Raw genomic sequence first — 25,506 nt, forward strand, 5'->3', positions numbered from 1 at the left:
GTGAGTCCTACTAGGATCTTGAGTCCATTCAATACCTGGGTCACTCTCTGCTCTCTGCTCTCTGCTTTGTAGGCTGATCTTTGTCTATGTCCTCCTGAAGCCTTGCAGTGGACAACACCAAGGACATTTATTCCGGGCCTGCTCTGATCCCCAGGTAGAAAGCAAATACACACAAAAAATACCACAGCCTCTTAGCCAACTGCCCACAGGTACTAGATGTTATTTGCTTCTTTTTTGGTGGCAAGAACTATTTGTTGTTATTAAGAACACAGATGTAAGCTACCCCTAGAATATGTAGATATCAAAGGGGGAAACCTTTAATTAAAAAACAAAACATAAACAAAAACACTGAAAACCTGAGAAAACCTAATCACCTTTTCTGAGCCGTTTGACCACATTAGTAGGTCTACCTGCAACTTCTTGTGAAACGTTTACTTTAAAAAATTCAATATAATGAAATATCATTAGTACACATAGGATGTAGTAATCTCTCAGAAGGTTACTGAATTACAATTACTACAATTACATGAACAACTTATTATTTGGGGTCATGATGGACATCTATGTGAAAAAAACTAAGTAAATAGCAAAATATTTTATTTTTTAAAACAACATCACCTTTTCAATCTTAAACTGTCTCCACACTTGATTCCCTTTAGTGTATTTTATCATTATCCCAGACTACTTTATACGTTCTCTTTGGAATTATGCTACACACAGCAGAGCCATGTTTAGATGGCTTCAGGGTGAATTCAGATACAAAAACATTTTCCTTCTGGGCAAAGTAATAAAATGACATTCTTGCTCCTCCCACTATAAGTCAAACTGAGGTCAGTTCCCCCATCCCTCTATCTGTTTAAATAAACTGGTCCAGCTGTTTGTTTCTAAAATGCCCTTTGACCTTGTGTCTCATCCTCCCTGCTTTTGTGACAGAACGCTTTACTTTTCATTGTGGAAGAGTCTAAATTATCAAGAATACTGTAAACACTAAACCAAAAAAAGAACTGTACATATGATGTGAACTTAAATGAACATATTGCCATTTTAAAATCCTGTAATTTTAAGAGGCACAAGTAAAATAGTTATCTTAAGCCTACGTGTGTGTGTGTGTGTGTGTGTCTGCGTGTTCAAATATATATCTACATTTATGTATGAGCACATAAATATTTATTAGAGATTCAACATAGAAGAAATAGTGTTTTGGAAGAGAAATACAAAAGAGAATGACAAAATTCTGGTTTGAATATACCATAAAAAATACATTCTCCAACAGCCACAAAATGGTTTGAGATAAAATACAAATACATATCTATGAAATACACACAATCTTAGAATTTTCCATACTGATAAGATCTCCTTTACAAAGTATGTTAGTTTAAAGACGTAAGAGGAAGCTTTTGCAATTTTACAATTGAGGTCCTAATATTATATAGCCCTTAAAACTCAGATGTGGAATGTCAGGAGTACACAGTCACATGACAGTTTTGCTCACTCATTACAATAGATAGTTACACACCTTGGTTTAATGAAATAGAATTCAAATTTGCCATACATTGGGATTCTTGAAAAAGTAAACCTTTTAGTATGCTTTAAGGTTAGAAAATGTCTCGTTTGCTTTTTCCTTTACATTCGAACATAAGGTTTCTTAAAATCTAGTTTGTTTTGAAAACACAGTCTTCTTTTGTGAAGTACTTTTTAAGAACAGGACTCTCTGCAGGTGGTGGAAGACTGAATTAGGAGAAGAATCTTTATATTTCCCTTTTTTTTTCATAGAATCATGAGTTAGAATTTCTTCTTCTGACCAAACTATTGCCAGTCTCAAAACAGAAAACTCTACAAAGGAAAGGAAGACAATGGGTTTACCCTACAGCTTTATTTCATGTCCATATAGAAATATATTTCTTTTTTACTTAGTTGTTTAAGACTCAAGTCCTAAAAAGCGAAAGAGAAAAGTTGGCAGGGGAGCAAAATCTCCAAAAATCTGAGACCTGGATCATCTAAAAACTGAATTTTATTTTGAATTTTTTATAGGAATCTAACAAGGAGAATGGGAAGTGACTGTGACTCATGTTTAAAAAAGAAATACAGGAAGTTTTGCTTTGTTCTTTCTTTTTGTCCCCAGATGTTTATTTATCATTAAGCTTTTTTTTTTTTCATTGGACTAATTTCATCTATCTCCTTTTATTCTCAGTCTTTGGATACCTGAATAGTTTTCTGAGCAAGATCTGGCAGAACAGCTTTTTGAAACTGACCTTTGTCCTTTAGTTTATCCTCCACTCTTTTTCCTGGTCTCTTCCCCCAAAACCGAATTGCTAAGTTTAGTTTCCCTGTGTGAGAACCAGGAGGTGAGGAGATCACATTGGGCATCTGTTAGGAGCCAAAACACAAAGTAGTTTCCCAGTTTCACAGGCAACATTTTCCACATACCTTTGCCCTTTTCCTCCCTTGTATGGCTCTCTGTAATACTGATAAAAGTTAAAAAAAAAAAAAAAATTACTTGCTCACTTTCAGAAATGGCATTTTCACCTTTACTCAAATAGTTCTATTCCTCAGTGTTTACCACTCCACTTACTCCCTGATGATTAAAGGAAGCCCACATTTGGTTACGTTAGCATGCCACAGCCAACTTAGTAAACCACAGAAAATCACAATGGTGTTGCTTCCAAACAACGACATGCCTCTGCTTCACCCCCATAGTGTTTCTTGCCAACTAGGCCTAAATGAATTGTCAGCAGGATAGTGGTGGACATAGAATTACTTCAGAAGGTTCCTAACTAGACACAGAGAAATACCATTTTACAACATCTTCATGTACCTAAGAAGCTAATCAACTATTAAGAAAAGATTTCATTAATTAGTTAGATCGATTAGTGGCAATGCCTTCTATACCTATACTATCCCTTCAAGGAAGTGCTGATTATAATAATCTTTTATTAATATTTAGCTGTAGTTAGGAATATCTCTATACAAACTTAGTAATAAAAATTAACACTGTGAATTCTTAAGTATAAGATTTCTGCATATACTACTCTTTATTCAATAGAAAATAAACATGCACAGATGATAATTGATATATAATTCATTTTTGTGATTTCTATAAATACTTTCAAATTTTAGAATTTAAACCTCATGAAAAATCTTCGAATATAAAATGTATCATTGGAAGGTAGTTGTCAAATCCCGACATTTTGTTATTTTTCTATTCCAGGAATTTCCTCACCATAACATTTCTTTCATCTATATCATAGTCATTTAAATAAAATCAGATCTACTATTTTTTTTTAAGTCAGTATCCCTTAATAACTTTTAAGGCATGTTTTATAAACAAACCCTCAGGGAAAGAGTTCTAGTTATCTCCCAAAGAACTCTCTGTTCTTTTAAACAACAACAACAAAAAATCTCTCAGAAATTTTTTTATTGCGATTCTTTATTTTAGATTCACATTTACTTATTGGATTTAATGATCCATAACTGTTGGTCTTCAGGGTCCAAGCCTTCTACACTCCCTTTTCTTTGTGAAATAAAATTTCATGAAACATGATTTTAAGACATTCAAGAAAATTGACTCATTCTCAAGTCAAACCTTATGAAATCATGTTTTTGGCATCTTTTTCTAGTTTCTTAACCTCCTCCAGGATCTAACAGTTCCAAGAGTACAATACATCATCTGTGTGTCTGGGGGTTGGGGAGGTGGAGAACAGCGGCAGGAGGAGAATAGACAGGAGGGGAAAAGGGAGCACCTCTCCTCTCTACCCACCCGATAAACTAATATTGAAATTTGCTCAAATCACAAGAAGTCCATCAATCAGCCACATGAAAAGTTTTCCTTCTCTAACAGTGTTGGGAGTATTTGCCAGATTACTCTAGAAATAACTGAAATTGTCTACCCCAGTTGAGGAAGCTAATTACATATACAATTTTCTTTTCTTTTCTTTTCTTTCTTTTTGTTTTTTGGAGACAAAGTCTCACTCTGTCTGGTCTGTTGCCCAGGCTGGAGTGTAGTGGTGTTATCACAGCTTAGCAACCTCCACCTCCCTGGCTCAAGTGATCCTCCCACATTAGCCTCCTGAGGACTACAGTGATGCACCACCATGCCTGGCGAGTTTTTGTCGTTTTGTTTCGTTTTGTATTTTTTTGTAGAGATAAGGTTTCACTATATTGCCCAGGCTCATCTTGAACTCCTGAGCTCAAGCCATCCAACCTCCTCGGCCTCCCAAAGTGCCGGACATGAGACACTGCACCCGGTCACCAAAATTCTCTTTAAACCAGCTTGTGAAATGAATCAATCACTAGTTGACAATGATGATGCAAAGTAATAACAAAACTCATGTATTATTTTGGACTTAGGCACTAAAATAATTTTCAAATAATTCATCACTTGGTATGTATTACAGAAAATTTTCCTTGAAAGCAAATTTTGAAACGACTTCTTTATTCTAAAAAAAAAAAAATAGTGATGGCAGGGAGCGGTGTCTCACGCCTATAATCCCAGCACTTTGGGAGGCCGAGGCAGGAGGATCATTTGAGCCTGGAGTATAAGATCACTGTGGGCAACATGGTAAAACCCTGTCTCTACAAAAAAAAAAAAAAAAACAAGAATTATCTGGGCCTGGTGGTGCACACCTGTAGTCCCAGCTACCAGGGAAGCTGAAGCGGAAAGATTGCTTGAGTCAGGGAGGTGGAGGCTACAGTGAATCATGACCATCATGCCACTGCACTCTGGCCTGAGCAACAGAGTGAGACAGGGTTTATGTTTACATTTAAATAAATATGAAATATTAACTTACATGTAACAGACAATTTGCCAAATTTGAGTTTGTATAACCTTATGGAGCTAGAAAAAAAATCATGGTTTAGAATATAGATTTACAATGATTATTAGCACAATGTAGAAGAAGATCTAGGATGATATAACAAAACTTCTTCTACCAATGAAAAAGCTAAAATAGGTATAATAATATCTTCAAAGAACAGAAGTGTCTTTCTTTAGTTTAATAGGTGAACCATTTTTCATTTAAATTCCAATTTTTCCATAGTCACAAAAAGTCAATAAAATTGAATTTAACAAAACATCCCTTACACATTACTGAATAAATGTATCTATTTAAAGCAAATTCTAGTTTTCTGCCAATCTCCATTATAAATAGGATAAGCAGATAATTTGTCAACTAAACTGGGACACGTTTGAGAGTGAAGAGGCACTGTTAATAATTACACTGGGCAATAGGCATAAACCATGAGCCTCCCAGGCAAGTGGGATGCATGGTCGCCTTAATGATCAAATATGCTTTATTTTCCAAAGAAAGTTTCCCCCAAATAATTTAAAACCCCGTTGTGTTAGAATGGTGACCAGCCGCCGTATACATCACGTTTTTTTGTTTATTTGTCTGTTTGTTTGTCTTTGAGAGAGTCTCTCTCTCTCTGTCACCCAGGCTGAAGTACAGAGTGGTTCAGTCTCAGCTCACTGCAACCTCTGCCTCCTGGGTTCAAGTGATTCTCCTGCCTCAGCCTCCCTAGTAGCGGAGATTATAGGCAGCCGCCAACACGCCCAGCTAATTTTTATATTTTTAGTAGAGACAGGGTTTCACCATGTTAGCCAGCCTGGTCTCGAACTCCTGACCTCAGGTGATCTGCCCGCCTCAGCCTCCCAAAGTGCTGGGATTACAGGCATAAACCACTGTGCCTGGCCCTAATCAGGTATTAAAGAATCTTAGCTCCATATTGGAGTACCTTTGAGCTCCTTCCTTTCTCTAGGATCTTGCCTGTAGTTGCCTCAGCTCTCCAAGTCTTCAGCAACCATAAACCTCTAGACCTGGAGTCTCTGCTCATGTCAAGAGAGGATATCTCAAAATTTAGCTTGATTTCTAGTTCCGTCTGGTTACAAAATTAGGCTACAGAATGGCACAATGAAGATGATTTGACTTGAATGGAGGCTTGCATCTATTCCTTGGAATGTTCACTGTGACTTCTGCTTTAATGAGTAAAGCTTGAAACCTAAGCTCTATGTAATAATATATGTCAATATGTAACCTGTAGATCTTGAAAATACAAATGGAAACACACTTAAAGGAAAACAATCTCTCAAATAAAGACAATAACATTAGCAAAATGACATCTTGGAATTTGTCAAATCTTTGAAAATGCTTATGGTCATCTAAGTCATTTGTGAACTTTTGTGAATTTTACTGCTGAGTTGCTGGATTTCAGTGTGACTTTTTTTTTTTTTTTTTTTTTTTGAGATGGAGTTTTGCTCTTGTTGCCCATGCTGGAGTGCAATGGCGCAATCTTGGCTCACAGCAACCTCTGCCTTATACGTTCAAGCGATTCTCCTGCCTCAGCCTCCTGAGTAGCTGGGATTACAGGCGTGCACCACCACTCCCAGCTAATTTTGTATTTCTAGTAGAGACGGGGTTTTTCCATGTTCATCAGGCTGGTCTCGATCTCCCGACCTCAGGTGATCCGCCTGCCTCGACCTCCCAAAGTGCTGGGATTACAGGCATGGGCCACCGCACCCAGCCAACTATCCTTTTCTTTGAACATCATTCATAATTATCACAGTCAAAACACTACCCAGTGGCAGGGAAAGTCAGAGCAGTGAGTAGCGAGAAGAATATGAGAACGAAGTGGGAAAACTGCCACTCACTGGCTCTGAGATCTTAGCAGTATTTAGGTGCTGAAATTGGGATGATCAAATGAAAAGTGCTTTGCAAATTATACAAACCTAAGACAGGTGTTGGTTGTGATACTGTCCTTCTCAAAAATACATAATGGTACCAAAACTTGCATATGAATGCTTATAATGGCAAGAGATGAATATCAAATGCCCATCCACTGATAAATAGGTAAAAAAAGATACCTTATATCCATACAATGGAACATTGCTCAGCCATGAAAGAGAATGAAGTACTGATAATACATGCTACAACATGGATGAACCTTGCAAACATTATGCTTACCGAAAAAAGCCAGTCACAAAAAACCACATATTCCATGATCACATTACTGAAATGTCTAGAACAGGCAAATATAGAGACAGAAAGTAGATTAGTGGTTGCCAGGAGTTGTTGGAGAGAGAGATGGAAGTATAAAGAGGGATAATAGCTAAAGGGTACAAGGCTTCATTTTAAGGTGGTAAAAATGTTTTCAAATTTACTATGGGGATGGTTACACAACTCTGTGAACATACTAAAAATGATTGAATTAAATGGGTGAATTGTATGGTTTATGAATTATATCTCAATACAGCTGTTAAAAATAAATACAATCCAGTGGATTGGAAGAAGCACTGGACTAGGAATCAGTCCTAGCCCTGCCTCTAATTAGCCCTGAGCCTCATCTGTCATATGATGCATAAATTCTCTCCCTCCCAGGATTTTTACTCTATGGTTCTGTAGCACAGGCTTTCTAAAATTGTAATCCATGTTCCCTTTTGACACACCAAAAATCTTATATTCCTTTGTTATTTGCAATTTCAAAAGAAATAGCATGACTAAAAACAACATTTAATTTTTGATATGCTTTTGTAATACTATATTCACTCAAAATGATTGTGACACGCTTCTTACGCGTCCCCTCCCCACTCTCTGCACCCCCTCCCACCCCACCCAAAGTCCTGATGATAGAAATCTCTGCCATAACCTACTATACTTTCCTTTCTGTAAACAGTATTGTCAGGTGTTCAGCCAGGGGGCTGAGATCCTACATCTTTTTGTACGTGTTCAATTCTTTCCAAAAGCTTTTACAACATCCCCCAACCCCCTCCCTGGCCCTTTCCAAGTATATCTGAACTGTGACCCAAACTAGGGAACAAATAAAGTCAACCATGGCAGATGTCCTAGTGATATAGGCCAACAAAACCCTTCAACCAGACAACAAACTTCAAGACTACTGGTTTGCATTTGATTTAGTTAGCATCCTAGAGTAAATATACTGAAAACTTACATGCACATGTATGTGTGTGTGTGCGTGTGTATAATTATATGGTGCATTAACTTCCATCCATAGGCAACATACTGTTTTTGAAAAAAAAAAGTGACTTTATCAATATTAAGTCAGATCTCACCAAGGGCAGGACATTTATTTTTGAGCTAAGTTACATGAAACTCCAATCATCTCCCCCAGACCTAGAAGAGTTAATGTGTTTGAAAAAGGAAATACTTTTTCCCTTCTTCAACCATAGGATCTAATCTTGTGAGGCATTGGTTAGTCAAGAGGGTAAAAAGGAAAAGAGACCTCTCAAAGATGTCAGAACAGATTAATATTTTTTGTTTATTTGTTATTGTTCAGGCATCAGGGGCATGATAGAGTTAATTATTTTCCATATTAAGGGGTCAGGCTAAGAGCATTGTAAAAATGGAAATAAAATAGACAGGAAAATATTGATGATTATGAGGGCATTAAACAGGACAGCCCTATATTTGCCAAAGTTACAGGCATCCACGTTGTTGGAGGGTTTTTGTTTTTGTTTTTGTCTTTTTAATGTCCTCTTTCCCCTTGCAAATCAAAAACGAAGCAGAACATAACCCTCGGCGTCTACAGAAAGCTCCTCGGCATTCACACACTGGAGCAATGCAGACCGGATCTGAGACCAACGTTTGCCCTCGGAAACACTTCCTTCCCCCGAGCCCCTGGCTCCACTCCATTTTTCAAGAAAACTGTTCTATTCAACCAGGAGGCAACATTTGCCCCATTTTTTAATATTTCAGGCTGACTTTTTAACCACTCAAAAATGCTGTTTGTTTTCTGTAGGCACAGCCTGAAGCAAGATGATGATGTAAGTGAGAGGAGAGAGAGGGTCTCTCTGGGTACTGCGCTTCCGTGCTTAACGGTTAATCACCCAACACCAGCCTCAGCAACTGTTGACACAAAATAGGTGGAGATCAGGTCTGTGCAAGCAGAAAATACCAGAAAGGCAAACTATATGTAAACACACTTAAGACAGATTTGACAAGAATAGACCTAAACCTGACTTGCTAGGAAACTACTAATGTCTAAAGCTTCAATGCCCCTCTTAGCCAAGTCTGTTTCCCCTTACAGAGCTTCCTTTGAGAAGATAAAGAGTAACATTTTAAAAACTAAAATACATTTACAGAAGACAGCTGAGACATTTGTCCCCTTGATTCACACCGTGAGTTTCAAATCTGCTCTTACATACAGGATTTATGTAATGTAATACAGTTCTTCCACATATACTTGGAGTGGAGCCAAATGAAAGGGCGGGGGGGGGGGCGGCGGGGAGAGAGAGAGAGACAGAGAGAGAGAGAGAATACGTACACACAACCACAATTCAAAAAGTTATTTCTCCTGACCTATAAAACTCTTGCAAAGAAGCAAATTGATAATGCTTAAACAGTCTTTTAATCTTATCTAACTGACACCTGACAACCCATTACTTATAGATTATTAATGCATCCACTAAAAAGTTTGTCATGTTCAAAATTACTGGAGAAAAAGATTGAATGCCTGAGGAAAAAACAAATTTTCCTGTACAATAACTTCAGAAATTTCGAGCCTATTATCTGTCATGCCCTTCATAGACTCATAGCACTCTGCTAAAAACAGCTGATTTATCTTTATTATGAACCCTAAAATGACAGCACACATCTTTTTCATGTCTTGTGATAATGTTTAATTTTGTCTAGTTTTTATTTTACAGTGTTTGATTTGCTTATTTCGGATGAGGAAAAGTTACAACTACAACTTTTTAATTAATCTCTCTGTCTCTTTATCAAAGTGTTTTTCTTTCTTCCCCACTCCTAGGGTAAAGCTGGAATGAGAGCTTCAGAGCACGCACTTTACTTCTCTTTGATTCACATTATTATATAGTCTAGAATATTACAGCTAAAAGAGTTCTTTGAGTCCTGACTAATTAGTCCTACTTGTCCATCTTAAACCAGAAGACACTGTCACCTACATCCAAGGAGTAGGGATGAGGGATGAAATGTTTTGATTGCAGCGACCTGTCCCTGCATTTCCCCTTCCCATACTTGCCCTGTGTAAATTTGAAGTTGTCATGAGGCTTACACCTTAGCCACCTGTGGATAAGGCGTAGCCAAGCTCTTCCCCCTTGACCGTAGCCCCTCATCCCTATGCTCTCTCCAGGGAAATGGCAGTCAAGTCCTGCTCCTTCAGGCTGCCTGAGGCACAGCCTGTTGTTTGCATTTCTCTGACCAGATACTTTCAGACACACTGAAAACAAGAAGACTGGCTTAATTAGGATTTGCAACAAAAGTTGTGCTGACCTGCATACCATGTTCAAAGTCAACCACCATGCCACTGGTTTCATTGCCTTGAAATGAATCATAAATATTCAGATCATAAATATTGGGTCCCTGCTGGGTAAATCAAGTCTCCCAACTCACTCAGCTCTGAGCCTCACTTGAACCCCAACCCTACAGGGTCCTGACACATTTCCTCAGGTTGTACCAGCCAGATCGCAGCTTCCAGCTAGTGTCTTGTCCTGAGAAGCTCTGCAACTTCCTTTGAATGCTGGCTGGAGGAGAAACAGTGGTTACACAAAACCGTATTTGGACTTTCAAATCCACCCTTCCTACATCCTAGACCTTCATTTCTTTTCTCACCTAGACTTAGGGCCCCATGGTGGAAGGGGCAGGGTTTTTCCAGCCAGCACAGTAGTTCAAAGTGTACCCTTTCATAAGAAGCTTTCATCTTTAACAGTATTAACGATGTGATTTTACGCAGTGGGGAAAAGCTCTGAGTAAACTTATGGTGTAAAACTTACAACAAAGTATATTTAACAGACTGCAGAGTCATTTTCAAAGAAGATTGTTTGTTGGAAATTTTTTAAATCTGCAGGAAAAAAAAAAAAAAAGCAGTGTCTATGTTGAACTCTTAAGACTCTCTGACATGACAATACCTGAAGGTTTCTAAATTCACAGCTCTTTTCCCTGAAAGCTATTTGCTCAGCTTTCCTAATAATACCCTGCCTGTCTGGCACCCCGCCAGCTCTGTCTCAGGCAATATGCAAGCTAAACATTTTTTGACTGATTTCAATATTTTCTTATGAGCAACTAGACAGTATTTTATCTAGTGAGTATTACTGATTGCTATAATCTAAGCCCAGAGTAAGCATCTGTAAAGGTAATATTATTAGAATTGACACTGAAGGTGAAAAGCATAGCAATTAACCGAGGCTTGAAGAACAACAACCCATTCTGAAATATTCTGGGGAGTTCTTCCATTTGTATTTCTCCTTCTTCTTTTTAATATACCGCACCTGTTACTCCATTGATCAGTTAGGAAGTCTACTTTAAATGTAGGTTACACTTCAATTCTCAAGGGAAAAAGTTAAACCACCTGCTTAATACAATTACTTTCTATGTGTGAAGCTGTTCCATCCCTAGGTGGTTCAGACGCAAGGAAAATCACCAAACAGCCCGCACTTTAATTTTGTAGTTGAATAGCAAACAAGTGACCCAGAGCTGCTTGCATCGTGCACTGTTTTTTTCTTTTTTTACATCTGTTTTCCTTGCTTTTGTGTCATGCCTCTGTTTAGCTTTATTGACAAAACAATCTGTGTCTAAGATTCAAACAACATCTGTAAAATGTATTATTAAATTATGTTGGAAGAAAAAGCAGAACAGTTCTATGAAACCCTATGACCCCTATTGATTTTTAGATCACAGAAGTTGAAAGGATAATTTGTGAATGTTTTCACATTTACATCTAAACAGGTACCTATATTTATAGAATCTTTGATTATTTGTAAAAGTATTTGCTACATTATTACCATAACTCAGAAAGAAACTTGACCTTTAACAGTTGAATCTGTTTATTATAATAAAGGAGATCTTATTTTTAAAAAATAAGTTTACATTTTTACTTGCCAGTGGCATAAATCTCTAAGGATAACACACTTTTTTTCTCACTAGTAATAAATGGGAAGTGATGCCTGAATGCTTTGCAGCTTTGAAAGCAATAAATGAAGTAACTAGGAAAATCTGGTATGAGCACTAAATCTAAGAAATGTAGAGTACGATAGTTCTGAACAGTGTCATCTTGGCTGCTAGGATGCAACCTGGAATTTTATATACCCTCTTGACGGAGAATAATTTTTCTCTCTATATAAATACTGTATTTCACATACACTATATATTTTGCACCTAAAACCCATATTGCCTTCTCAGAGCATAAAGGGATAATCATTTAATATCAGGCCTTAATGGGAAAGTGTTTGGATGAGGAGTAGTTAACAAAGAAACTGTAAAATGTATTCAATACACCCTAGGCCAAAACTCTGCTGAGGCAGGAGGTGACTGCGTCCTCCAGTAAGTACAACACAATCACAAGAGATAAATTTTCATCACAGGGAATTCCCAGGTCTGCAACATTGGTGTGATCATGTATAAGGGAATTTTTATCTGACCATTCTACACTCACATTTTCAATATAAAAAAATTAAGTTGGTCTATTCAGGAGAAAATCAACCAAGTATTGACTGTGTGTGTGTATGTGTGTTTTCTGTAAATTTCTACTTAAACACTTAAAGGTTTAAATAACCATCTAATCTCAAAATTTAAGATGATTCTACTTAAATTACTAAAACATTTAGCATATTGATAATGTTTGCACTGCTGATATAACACAAGTATTTGTTACAACCACAACAACAATAAAAAAGCAAAAGGGCAAAAGCCCCTGATGCTGCTATTTATCATTTTTGGATACAATTATAATTGGGAGCAAGGAACCAAAGAAGGAAGAATACATAAATCTATGGTGCATATTATGTTTCAAAAACGATTACACTTTTAAATCTAAGTCTACCACAACATACTAGATTGAAATATTTAGGCAACTAGTTATGGAGGTTGTTGATTTTTTAAAAAACAAGCAGTTACATCAACTATTTAGATAATTTATGTAAACATATTTTACTCAAATTATTTACATAATTGCCTCAATTCTCAAAAAATTTATTGGCATAGACTTAGCCTACAATGTCACATCTAATAAATTTCACATTCCATCCTAGGGCCCACATGCTGTAAGTACTTATGCCAACTGTTTTAAGATTCTTTCTCTCCATTTTTATTCTGACAATTGGATCAAAATAAGAGTTATAACAAGACTTTCTTTTGTCCAGATTTTCTCTTAATTAATCAAATCAGTCTTATTGTTTTACTTTTAAGTTCTCTCTTTTGCCTTTCTCCCCTCAAATCCCATGTGCTTTAGCCTTAGCCACCTGAGGCAGGTAGTATATATTACTATGTCAATTAGAGAAATGTAAAATTAGTTCAGTGATGAAGTGAGAGAACCATTAAAATGTAGCAAACTTCTTGTCTATTTTTCAGTCAAAGCCTAACTTAAAACTGCATCAGCCAGGGTTTCTATGACACTCTAACAACTAGACATGAGTTTATATTTTTCACTTACATATTATATATTTTGATACATTATGTTGCTGCCAATAATTATGACTGATCTACACTCAACCTGCCCTTCAGCATTTTATTGAATTGCATTTCAACAGTGACTCATAGTTCATACAAAAATGTACATGTGTGTTAACAAGTTTTAAGAAATCCAAGAAGGAAGACACAGATGTTTAAATAAGTGAAAGGGAAATGCAGAAATACTAATGATGACATTTTCAAAACCATTACTTTTAGTAGGAAATAACTTTCCTGCTATGTACTGATACTCAGTATAGATAAGATAAAAAACATTTTTTATAAAAATGTTTATAAGCTGGGTGCAGTAGCTCACGCCTGTAACCCCAGCACTTTGGAAGGCTAAAGTGGGTGGAACTCTTGAGCCCCAGAATTAGAGACCAGCCTGGGCAACATAGCAAAACCCCTGCCTATACAAAAGAAAAAAAAATTAACCGGGCATGGTGGCATATGCCTGTATTCCCAGCTACTGGGGAGACTGAGTCAGGAGGATCACTGGAGCTAGGAGTTGGAGGTTGCAGTGAGCCACGTTCACGCCACTGCACTCCAGCCCAGGCAACAGAGCAGGACTCAGTCTCAAAACAAAACAAACAGGAAGAGGTTTCCATAAAAATTAATAAACCATTAAAAATTCAAATCAAACATGGTATTGTCATTATTTGTCAAAATGAAGAAAAACAATCTCTCTTACAACTTTTGGTTACTTGAGGGACATTTTCTAGAGCAAAGTTGTTAAATGTTGAAACAATTGCAAAATGCAAAGCACTGAGGTGCAAGAAAAGCTACTTCTAACTCCATATATATACAAGTAGAGAGAACCCACACACTGCACAAAATGATAGTTGAGCACAGAATTGTGTTTTTGTCCCAAATAACTAGGTAAAAGCTATTTTTAAGTTATTTACCTGTGCAGAATTGAATAGCAGTGTCAAATTTAGGGTAAAGTCTGCATATAATTTAAAATTATTTTAGAGTGTGAATTAAAACTTTTTAAACATCCTTTCTCTCCCTTCTGGTTACAAAACTGAGAAAGTCGAATTATGATCATTGATTAGGAAGATTGCTCTCTGGCAGAGATTGTGTATAGAATCTAGAAAACGGTGTGTGTGTATATATATATATATATATATATTGCTTGAAGTCACAAGAATGCCTTCCTCTTCCTGCATTCACAGGAAATATCCCATAATAAGGCTGTCCACCCATAGTAAGCAACTTGTATTGGGATTTGTTCTCCAGTAACTGTGTTTATGAGTGGAGTTTGCTAGCAACCCTGCAGAGGAAGAGAAATGGCTCACAGGATAGATGCCCTGAATGATAGCACTTTTCATTTCTTAACTAGAGAGTTTATCCTGCTACTCCTTTGCCCGCAAAAGGAACACTTCCCAGGGAAACGTGGACATTTGTGCAGCCTCCATTGTATTAAAGCTGTCCCAACATCAGCTTTAAGTTTTAAAATACAGATATATGGATTTAGATGTGTGCGCAAAATTGATGGTCTCCCCTATAATGTCGTCCAGAACCATTTGAAAGTTCCAATATGTAGTATTAAGAGCCTTGAAAATTAAGACACAGTAGCAGGTAGAAATAGGTAAACAAAAAACCTCAGCAGCCACACAACTCCTAGTAACACATTTAGATGTAGTATGCCTTTGCTTGGTTTACCATCCACTGATGAAAAGGGCTGCAAAAATTGATCTCTCAAGGCTGCAGTAAGGTCATAGAAATTGATAACCCTTACAAGCAATGCTTATGTGAGTCGGTCTGTGTCTTGCAGATAGTGCACTTTGTAAATTAATCCTCCAAAGGCAAATATATTGTAAGTAGCTTGTTATCTCTAAAATACTAAATTGAAGAATACATGGGATTATACTGACAGAAATTACATTTTCTGTAATGGGGTTTAATATATCTGAAATCTCTCCCAAAGGCTCCCAGGCTCTCTAACAGAGAAGGGTCTGTTAATGTAGGTGCTATAGACATCAAGAACAAATTTATTCACCAAAATGGATTAGGCCATGTAATCAGAGATTCTGTAATATTAATCTTTGACACTTATTGAATAGAAAGAAATACTTCTCTCTGCAAACTGGCATTCCTAGTTCTCCCCTTCCCCAGCCCAGGCTTTGGGCCTTTTCTGGATTTTACTTCAAAGAGGATAAGGTTTCCCCATCATAAACACTAATCTAAAAATATTAGGACAATTAATTAGATACACTTACTTTTGGAGGCTATTGGATTTCGATACCCTTCAAATATGACACTAGCCCTGGGTGATTATATGAAACCTGGCTTTCAGCACATTCACGAAGGGTAATAAATCATACTTTCTCAAAGTCTCATTGCCACACTGCTGTACACTGAGTCAGAATATTGTTGGCTGGCACTTTGTACATAATCTCAGCTTTGCCCCAAATCAGGAATTTACACTTTGTTTAGAAACAGTATTGCACAGTCCTGAGATGCCTCAGGTTTGAAATAGCCTCAAAGAGAAACATAAATAATTTCTTCCTTTCAGTATTCCGGAGATAACAGTAAAGGAGAGACTATCCTTGAATGCATAGCCCTAACAAAATCTGACTGAATTTAGTTATTCAGTGAATTTAAACCTGACTGATATGTGATGGTGGGTTTTCTTGTTTTGTAGAAAGTAGGATGATACGACTCTATCGATTACCCTGAAGGAGGGGAAAAAAGCCATAGAGAGCGATACATTGACAGAGCCATAGTGAATATGAATTACACACATACTTATACTATGCATAAAATTGTCAACTTATAAAGGAGATAGAAGGCAATACAATGTTTTATTTCCCGTACTAGCAAATGTTCTCACATATCAGTCAACAGTTTGTTTTCACTTTTGGATCAACAAGCCACCAGGGAGAGCAGTGGCAACTGGGTGTGTCTTCTTAATGCAAAACATGAGCTGCAGGTTGCCAGAGGGGGAAACAGATTGTGTGTAAACGCAAAGCCAAATTACTTACCAATTGTTCACTTGAAGGATGGTGAGTCCTGTGTCTTGTGCCAACTGCTTTTTCTGTTCTTCAGAAGGGTACGGGTGCTGAAAAAGAATTAGAAAGATATGCGTGCATCAGGCAATATTTAGGCCATTTTGTCAATAGCCTAAGTGTCTCATGAAGTCTATAATTAAAGGTAAAAATGCTGAGGTGTGTCACTCTTATTAATGGAATACTACATCATCTAATTAATGGCAGTAAAAGACAAGCCAATTACAAAGATTAGTGAAGTGTATAAATAGCTACTTAGGATACTTGCAGAACCTTGATACTGAGTTTATCCTTTAACAGGTTTATTTGTTGCAAACACAGAAAGTTTAGTATGATCTTCACTGTATTTTATGGGATTAAAATAAGGACAAGCCATTCGTTACCATCTAAAAGTAAACTGCCCTGATTTAATATATTCATTGAACCATAAATTTCTAAAGTTGACCCATGCAGACCAACAATCTCAGCTGAGGTCCCCATAGTGACATTCTCCCTCTAAAACACCATATTGCCAGATGCAAATCTCAAAACTAAAGTGGGTGTTATTAAATACACACACACACACACACACACACACACACACACAATTCATTTTAAGTCTTCAGCAAAAAAAAAAAAAAAAAAAAATTTGCCAATGTTGGTTTCCATATCTGAATGTCAACACATGCTGAGATTCTGAACACAGGCCAATATAAGGTCAAAGACCAGCATATTTTGCATGCTAAGAACAAGCCCAGCTATGTTCCTCAAGAGTCAGAGTAGATAAAAGTATTATAGGATTAGATAATAAAGTGAAATTCATACCTTCCTGTAAGAACGTTTGGAATTCTACTGAAATTAGTTTTGGCACAAATGCTTTCTGTTCACTAATCAAATACATCTAAATTTGAAATACATATTTCTAAAGCTTAGGGGAGGAGCTGAGGATGTGGTTTCCATCTATAGAGACATTAGCTTGCTTGAAACACCACATCTCAATAAATGATCCCAAGATAAAATTCTTCTGAGAGTCAACCCTCTATTGAATGGAAACCCTCATATGAATGGAAAAGGGCACCCCCAACCCTTAATTTAACTATCTGTGCCATTGAAACTAAATTCTGGTCTATTGAATGCTAATTAACGTAGCTTTTAATTTAATTAATAATGTCTGATTAGATGCTAAAAAGGCTTGTTAATGACCACGTCAGTACTCTTATATGTAAGTTTAAATATGCTCTATACACAGGGGATTTGTTTGTGAACAGCAGAGAGATCACAATTTTTCCCATAAGCATTGTCTATGATTGTCATTTAATCAATACATACACAATTAGAATAAGGCTTTGCTTTCATGGAATATAGTGCCTTTCTCTAAAGAGCTCCAAGTATATTACAGACAGGATGGTAATTAATCCCCATTATATCCCTTTGAGTAACATAAATGGAATCTATCATCCATTCTGTTTTACAGGTGAGGAAACTGGCCAGGGGAAGAGATGGCCAGAGGCAGACCTAAGTCAGTGATATTTCCTGCTTCCCTTCCAGTGCCTAAGCCTCACCATGACCAAAGGATGTAGCAGATGCCTTTCATAATCCTCATTCATGTCTCCTGTGAAATAACCTTCAGGCTGGTTACCATGGCCTGCAAGGCCTGCCACCATCCAGCCCTGCCCACCTCTCAGATTTTGACACCTTCTTCTCACCCACTTCCTACTCCTCTACGCAGCCACACCATCCTTCTTTCTGTTTTCCTAACATCATCAGCTTTTCCCATCACTCGGGTTCTTATTCCAATGTCACTTTCAGCTCTCAGCTCAAATGTTCAGCTTTACCCTCCCCACTGCCCAGCACCCCGCCTTATCACGCTCACATTCATCTTTTTCTTATTTCCCTAATAGCAAGCATCTCTCTCTGAAGCACCTGCTTTAATTATTTATTTCCTTGTTGGTGTGTCTTTTCCCACTCATCTACCAATGCTACTAAACCCATTGCCTTGCTTTCTCTCTATCCTTACTCAAAGTCCAAACTGGGACATAACAGAAAATCACTAAATATTTGTGGAACAAAGGAATGGCTGTAGCATGCCATGAAAGACACTCTCCACTCAGAGGCAACATCAAAACGTATCATAAAGCAGAAGCAATTCAATTTAAGATCCATGACACTACTTTTGTTGCTTCATTCACAAAAGTGATGTCGGTCCACTTTCTTCAAGTACAGGTATACAAACCTCATAATAGGCTAAGATCATGAGTGACATTGGTGTTACTCAACAGAATGCCAGCCATTGCAACCAAAGTCTCACAACTGGCTACTGAGCTCGAAGCAATCCATTACCTTAAGGTTTAAAACATAACTCCCACTGTACAAAGGTTTGGCACACAGTACAAACCAAATGAATTTCTTATCCCACGGATAGAATGCTGAATTATAGCTTGATATGCAGTAGTTCTATGCCTATACTAGTTGAAGAATTGTACATAATATAAGTGACTCTATCAGACTGTATAAATGATGCTGCCACTCATTAACTATGGGACTTTGAACTACAGACAACTTTTCTTATCCTCAATTTTGTCATCCAGAGTTCTAAGATCTATTGAGGTTAAAGATTACCCAGGCTAGCAGTTCTTACAGTATTGCAATGCCAGAAGACAAGCTCAATTTTGAAATACGCAAATATTAGCATCCCACCATTGGCACTATGTGCCATATAAAGTTGTACACTGAAGTACACAAGCAACTTCCAATCTATAACATTTTCTGTAAAATATATTTGCTGACAGTTGTCCAGGTCTTACAGAAATCACTTTCAGGGATTTTTAATAGAATTAATAAATATGTCAACAGTCCCTCTTTAGTATAGCCAGATGGCAAAACTTTTTACCCTGTCTTCTTAGTTGTGTCTTAATATTGTGACCAGAACTGGATAAAAATTATTATTTATACCATTTATCTTTAGTTACTTTGAAAATTGAAAATTATCACAGTAATTTATTTTCCTGTATTTTCAAGAGTACTTTTGCATGCCTGTTTGTGAGCAAGTTTTATAAACATTCTTACAAAGCAAATGGAATTCACATTTTATTTATGCAAGCGGTGTCAGAAAAATTCTCTTTGAATCATTACCATTACCCGGATTACTAAAGCTTCAAAGGGTAGTAATATGGCTCTCAAAATTTCAGTGCAAATTTCAGTTGTTTCTTCAAATCATGTAGTTTCTGATTTTATAATTTAAATATCATGAAATTAGAAAGTTCTACCCTTTTATTCCTCTGTCACTTTTCATGTGATCTGATTTTAAGTAATTGGAACAAACTGTGTCTAATTTCGTGCAGCATAATTCCTAGGCAGCCTCAAGCTATGGAGGCACAGCACTCTGTCTCCACTAAGAAATTTTCAGTTGTTTGGGATATAAATTTTTTTTAATAGAAATGAATGAGATTGGACAAATTAAATGTCACAATAATCTGGCCATTGTTAAGAGGAGAAAAAGGTATCAACAAAATTCCTAAACCCTTGTCTATGGCAGGTCAACTGAATGTTTTTCTTTTTCTCATAGTTCTTGGCTTTAGTGTCCCACAAACTTTCAATTCCCTGAAAAAAGTCTATAATTGCTAGAATCACATGAAAGCCGTGACTTCATGTAGCTAATCCTTAGCCAGCCAAAAATTCACAAAGAAGTAGGCTTTTAAACTGAAACCCAACACATTTCAATATCTTATATCCTATGCATCTTTACTAAATAAGCTTTTTGTGGACAGTATGAGTTATTCTTTCGTACACTTAAAAAAAAAAAGACTTGACAAAAACCCAGCATGCCACAGGCATGGCTGCTGAAAAAAACATTCAAAGCCCTGTTGCCTTCTACCCACAGGGCTAGTGAGGCCATGCAATGAGCAAAGGCAGACATCATTTTGCAAAAGAGATAAACAGTAATCTCTGAGAAGTGCCATTTTTAGGGAGAAAATGGGAAATTCATTCCAAACCCTTGCAACTAAAGGTCTATGTCACTCCTTGCCATTCTCCCGAACACCTTTGCTGTTATTGCATCTCAAGGACACGGTTTAAGAAAGATCAGTAGGCTCTTGTAAAGGAAAGACGGATGGCACTTCCCAGATATACCAATCAACCTAATCACTTCGGGATATCAAAGCAAATTTGACCACAGTCCCATAGACAGTGAGGGAGACCTCGCCTTTGTTGTGTACATTAGCCTTATGCTATTATCTCTTAAAAGCTTAATTATTTGCAAACAATTGATCAAGATGGGAATTTGAGAAAGGATATGCAAGGGCCACTGGGAGAACTGCAACACATTAAAAGAGCAAACAAAATTACCTTTAGATCTTACAATAAGAATTAACGATTGAGAGGGGAGAGCTAGGCAATGCAGTAGCTGCAAGGGTTCTTTCTGGAGTGTTTCCCATTTGATCTGCATTAACACCTCAGGAATGAGTGAAAGCCATAAAACAGTGATTATGTATGGGTAAAGCTGGCCCCTCCCTTCCAGCATTAAACCTGCACACGTGTATTACGCTGGTTTGGCTGCAGAGAGAAGAGATGCTGACCTCAAAGGGAAACTAAGTGGCTTGTGGACAGTGGAACCCCAGCTAAAGGGAATAACTCATGAAATGATCATCCTTATTTCAATTGTCAACACCTTGACTTCTCCTTTCTAGCATAAATCTCTTGCTGAAATATAAACTGCTTGCCACTCTTCATGTGTTTCTGGATCTTGCAGTGACTTCCAATAATGAACCAGTATAGAGTGATTGCTTAATGACCCAATCAAAGAATAAAATGATCCCTAGGGTAGGATCCTGTAAAAAAGAAACAGTTAAAGGATGTCTGAGAAAAATCTAAAAATAGCTTATGTAAAAGTTAAGTCTGAGCTGTCATTTTACCAGACGCAAAGGCTAGAAAGTGACAGAAAATGGCGACTTTCTCAAGAAAGTTATGTCTGCACAATTCCAGTGTTATTTCTTGAGACTGGGACTGGAAGGGGGTTTTAAGTTGGTTATCTGGTATTTACAAGTTTATAATACATTGAGAGAAAGTGTGTTTATTGAAACAATCAAGCAGAGTATTTCGGATGAGCATCAATGGGGAAGAGAGAGACTCTGTAGAATGCAGTTAGAAAATACCCAGCCTTACGTCTTAACAATATCTTTGAACAAATGTACTTCTTTCATCAAAATTTCCACCCTTGGCTACAAATGTGGATGCCAAGAGAGTGATGAAGTTTATCTTATCTACCCTGGTAACCAAGTTTCAATAACATCCCCTCCCTCACCACCTTGGCCACTCTAACAGCACTTTGTAATGGCAGCAGAAAATTTGAAAATAATCCTGTACAGAGGTTGCTGGTGAGATAATGGAAGGCTACACTGCCCCTTCTCAAGCCTCTGATTAGTAATTTCTTGTGACACAGAACTGCCTCTATACTGAAACTGCAAAACGGCTATAACAAAGCAATAGAGGTAGAAGCAATTTTCAAGCAAAATGTTACATGCTATACTTTAAAAGGTATGGGAATAGGTACCGGAGGAGCTGATCTAACAGGAGGAATTATGGCAACTGTCCAATATAAGCCTTATCAAGTCAATGTTCTGTTGCTTGGCTGAATATGTTGGAAGAACAATTTCGGAACTTCTTTTATCCTTTTTCCTCCAGCCCTTTGCCTCCTCCACAGCTAAGTTTAATGCATTAATATAAGTTGACCTTGAGCTAAACTCTGGTATGTGATGGGGAGATACTCCCTTTAAAGACAAAAAAAATCTACCATATGGTTTTTAACTATTAGATCTCTGTGCTCTTTCAAAACTTCTACTGAGTTTTTGTCACTAAGGGAATACTGTGGATCTAAATGAAAATAACCAGCTATATAGTTGACTTCTAAGAGACTAAGCAGAAAGTTGTTAACCAAATGTATTTATATTTGTTTAACATAATGGTTTTTTGCCTATAAAAACTTATCCCACTTTAAATAAACTTGCAGCCATTTTCCCCTTATGCATTGACTGTGAATAGCTTACACTGTGACAATTACATTGATCTAGGATACTTTTTTCCTTTAAAAAAATCCATAATGCTTCCCTATTGTCTTTCAGCTTTATGAATTAGTTTTACTGTTTCAGTGAATGCTTTTTTGTCTTCTGACTGCACATTATCAAAGAGACACTTTGTGCCTCCTATTTGCATTACAAAAGCAGTGCACCGTGCAGTCGCAGAACATAGCCTGAATGCATAGCAGTTGAGTCCTGCATCCTCGCACATGCTGGAATCAAAAGAAGGAAGGGTGGTGTTGGGACTGGCTAAGAAGCCAGAAACGTTTGGAGCATCATCAGTAGAGTCACAGGATTTCCACCTGCTTTCTTCATTCTCCACCAACACTCCTAGATTGCCTAGTTGCTGAGACTAAATGGGCTCCATTTTTTGTTTAGCATTTGTTTTTTCTGGGGCCCAGTCGAGTCGTTCTGCGGACAATCTCTCTGATTTCTGTATATCCAACAGCAGTTAAAAAAAGTTGCCAGTGGAGGTGTCAGGTAGGAATCTATAAACGTGACCTCAGCACATGAAAATGACATAGGTGTGGAAGGAAAAGTAGAACACTGGATAATGTTTCATAACAATCTTTGTTTTTTGTACTAATGAGACTATATTTATGATACACAGTAGTAAGAACATTGTTTTATAGTCAATTATAAGAGGCCAATACTAAAATGCCCTGCCTGCCTCACTTATCTGATCTTTTAATTTCTTCTAAATATCAATTAAATAGAAAACAAAAACACTAAACAAAGAAGACAGATACTTATATTAAGGAACTGCATAGTCTTTTGTATTTGGAATTGTTTTAAAAGTTGCTTACAAATTTATAAAATAACAATGTTTTAGATATATTCTTCGTTAGCTACACATATGTTACAGAAATATTTAAAAGCATATACATTTAAGACATACAATTTAGACTCCAAATTAGTGATTACTTATATCCTCTTCCTAAATGGATTAACATTCATGAAGGATGCTAAAATTATGTTGAACAACTATTAATGAATCCTCTAAATATTGATTCTCTCAGTAGAAGACCATGCTTATAAGAGGAAATACAAAAATGGCCATTAAGAAAAACAGGGCCAGGCGCAGTGGCTCACACCTATAATCCCAGCACTTTGGGAGGCCAAGGTGGGTGGATCACTTGAGGTCAGGACTTGGCCAACATGAGGAAACCCCATCTCTACTAAAAGTACAAAAATTAGCCAGGCATGATGGCAGGTGTCTCTAATCCCACCTACTCAGGAGGCTGAGGCAGGAGAATCACTTGAACCCAGGAGGTGGGGGTTGCAGTGAGCCAAGATCACACCATTGCACTCCAGCCTGTGCAACAGACGTCTCAAAAAACAAAAAACAAAACAAAACAAAAACAGGACAGGAGGCCCATGGGAGTAGATAAGGGAGAAAACTCATGCTTCACTTTGAAGTGTCATTTTTGAATCATTTTAAATAACAGCTCATTCGAACTCATTATTTATCAGTACAACAAATGCATTGCAGGCATTATTTCATGTACTCTTGGTGAACCCCCTGAGTAAAGGCTGTGCTTAGCTCCTTTTCACAGATGAAGAAGCTGAGGGTTGACCAGGTCAAAAACACACCAAGGGCTCACAGTTACTTAGTGCTGGTGCCAGGTCTGTCCTACCCTGAGTTTCTCCACTTGGCTACACTCCCAGTACTGCTTGTTTCTTATTTCTCCATTCCCTTTTTTAACCAAAAATTTATTATAAGGGAGCATGAACAAAGTTATTAATCACGGTGAACAGAGAGGAAAGAGTTGCCATTTCCCTGCCCCTCCACTCCTACCTGAATATCCACTGCTTCTGCCTGGGAGGCAGGCAGAAGGGGAGGGGAGGGGGCTGTCAGGGAAAATTAGTTCATCAGAACCTTGGCCCATGTTCTCCTTCCAGCATCCAGCCAAAGGAACTTTATTAATAGTAGCTTAGCAGTATTAATAAGAGTGGAAGAAGGAGTAATCGTAACATATATCAGGAAGTGAGAATGTGCCAGGCGCTGTTCCAGATCCTTCACTTGTATGACTCCTCACAAAAGCCTTCTGAGGTAGTTAACAGCCTCTAGACCCATTTGATAGATGAGGAGACTTGAGCACAGAAAGGACAACCGACATTCTCAAGTTCACACAGCTGGTAAGTAGCAGAGCTGGAATTTGAAACTTGGTGATAACATACAAGTTGAGAAAATTCACTTCCAAATGATTTTGTCTTTTATATAATAGGTGAAGAAATCCCACTGACTCCTGATGAGTTAATCATGAATATATATGACGATTATTACTTGTTACATGAAAAAAAAAAACTACTATCTTAATATATGTGTGTGTGTACCTTTTATTTCTACAACTCAGTTCTGCTAATGGAAGGAATAGTCAATCTTGCTGTAAGTCAGAAAACTCAGTGGAAACTCACATGCACATCACTTTATTAATGCTTGTAGCATTGCTTATAAATACAGGAATGATAGTAGATTATATACAAGAACACTTTTGGCCAGGCACGGTGGCCCAGGCCTGTAATTCCAGCACTTTGGGAGGCTGAGGCAGGTGGATCATAAGGTCAGGAGATCAAGATAATCCTGGCTAACACAGTGAAACCCCATCTCCACTAAAAATACAAAAAATTAGCTGGGCATGGTGGCATATGCCTATAGTCCCACCTACTTGGGAGGCTGAGGCAGGAGAAGCGCTTGAACCCAGGAGGTGGAGGTTGCAGTGAGCCGAGATGGCGCCACTGCGCTCCAGCCGGGGTGACAGAGCGAGACTCCATAAAAAACAAACAAACAAACAAAAACTGTTTTAAGGATCATAGAATCAAATGCCTACTATTTCCTCTAACCACACTACAAAATGCCTTCAATTGTCTGCTTTGAAACAAATTGGGGTTGGAAACAAATTGGGGTGTGTGTTTCGCCAATTACTTTTGTTTATTATGTGATTCTTAATCAGATATGAGTTAAATGACATTCAAAATCATTTCATTTTAGTAGACTACTAATAAAAACACATGAATGCTATTCCCAGTCAT

General features: G+C 37.4%; 1 protein-coding gene across 3 annotated transcripts in view; it reads right to left on the reverse strand.

Annotated features, from left to right (window-relative positions):
* The window catches only part of MEIS1 (Meis homeobox 1), a 138,745-nt gene that overhangs the window by 8,373 nt on the left and 104,866 nt on the right, over window positions 1-25,506 (reverse strand). For all 3 annotated transcript variants that reach the window (XM_011945285.1, XM_011945286.1, XM_011945287.1), the window contains one exon: window positions 16,400-16,476. In XM_011945285.1, coding sequence (XP_011800675.1) covers window positions 16,400-16,476 — 77 coding nt within the window. The remainder of the gene's footprint in view (window positions 1-16,399; window positions 16,477-25,506) is intronic.

The sequence above is a fragment of the Colobus angolensis genome, unplaced genomic scaffold, assembly GCF_000951035.1.
Source record: "Colobus angolensis palliatus isolate OR3802 unplaced genomic scaffold, Cang.pa_1.0 Scaffold24, whole genome shotgun sequence".
Lineage (NCBI taxonomy): Eukaryota > Metazoa > Chordata > Mammalia > Primates > Cercopithecidae > Colobus > Colobus angolensis.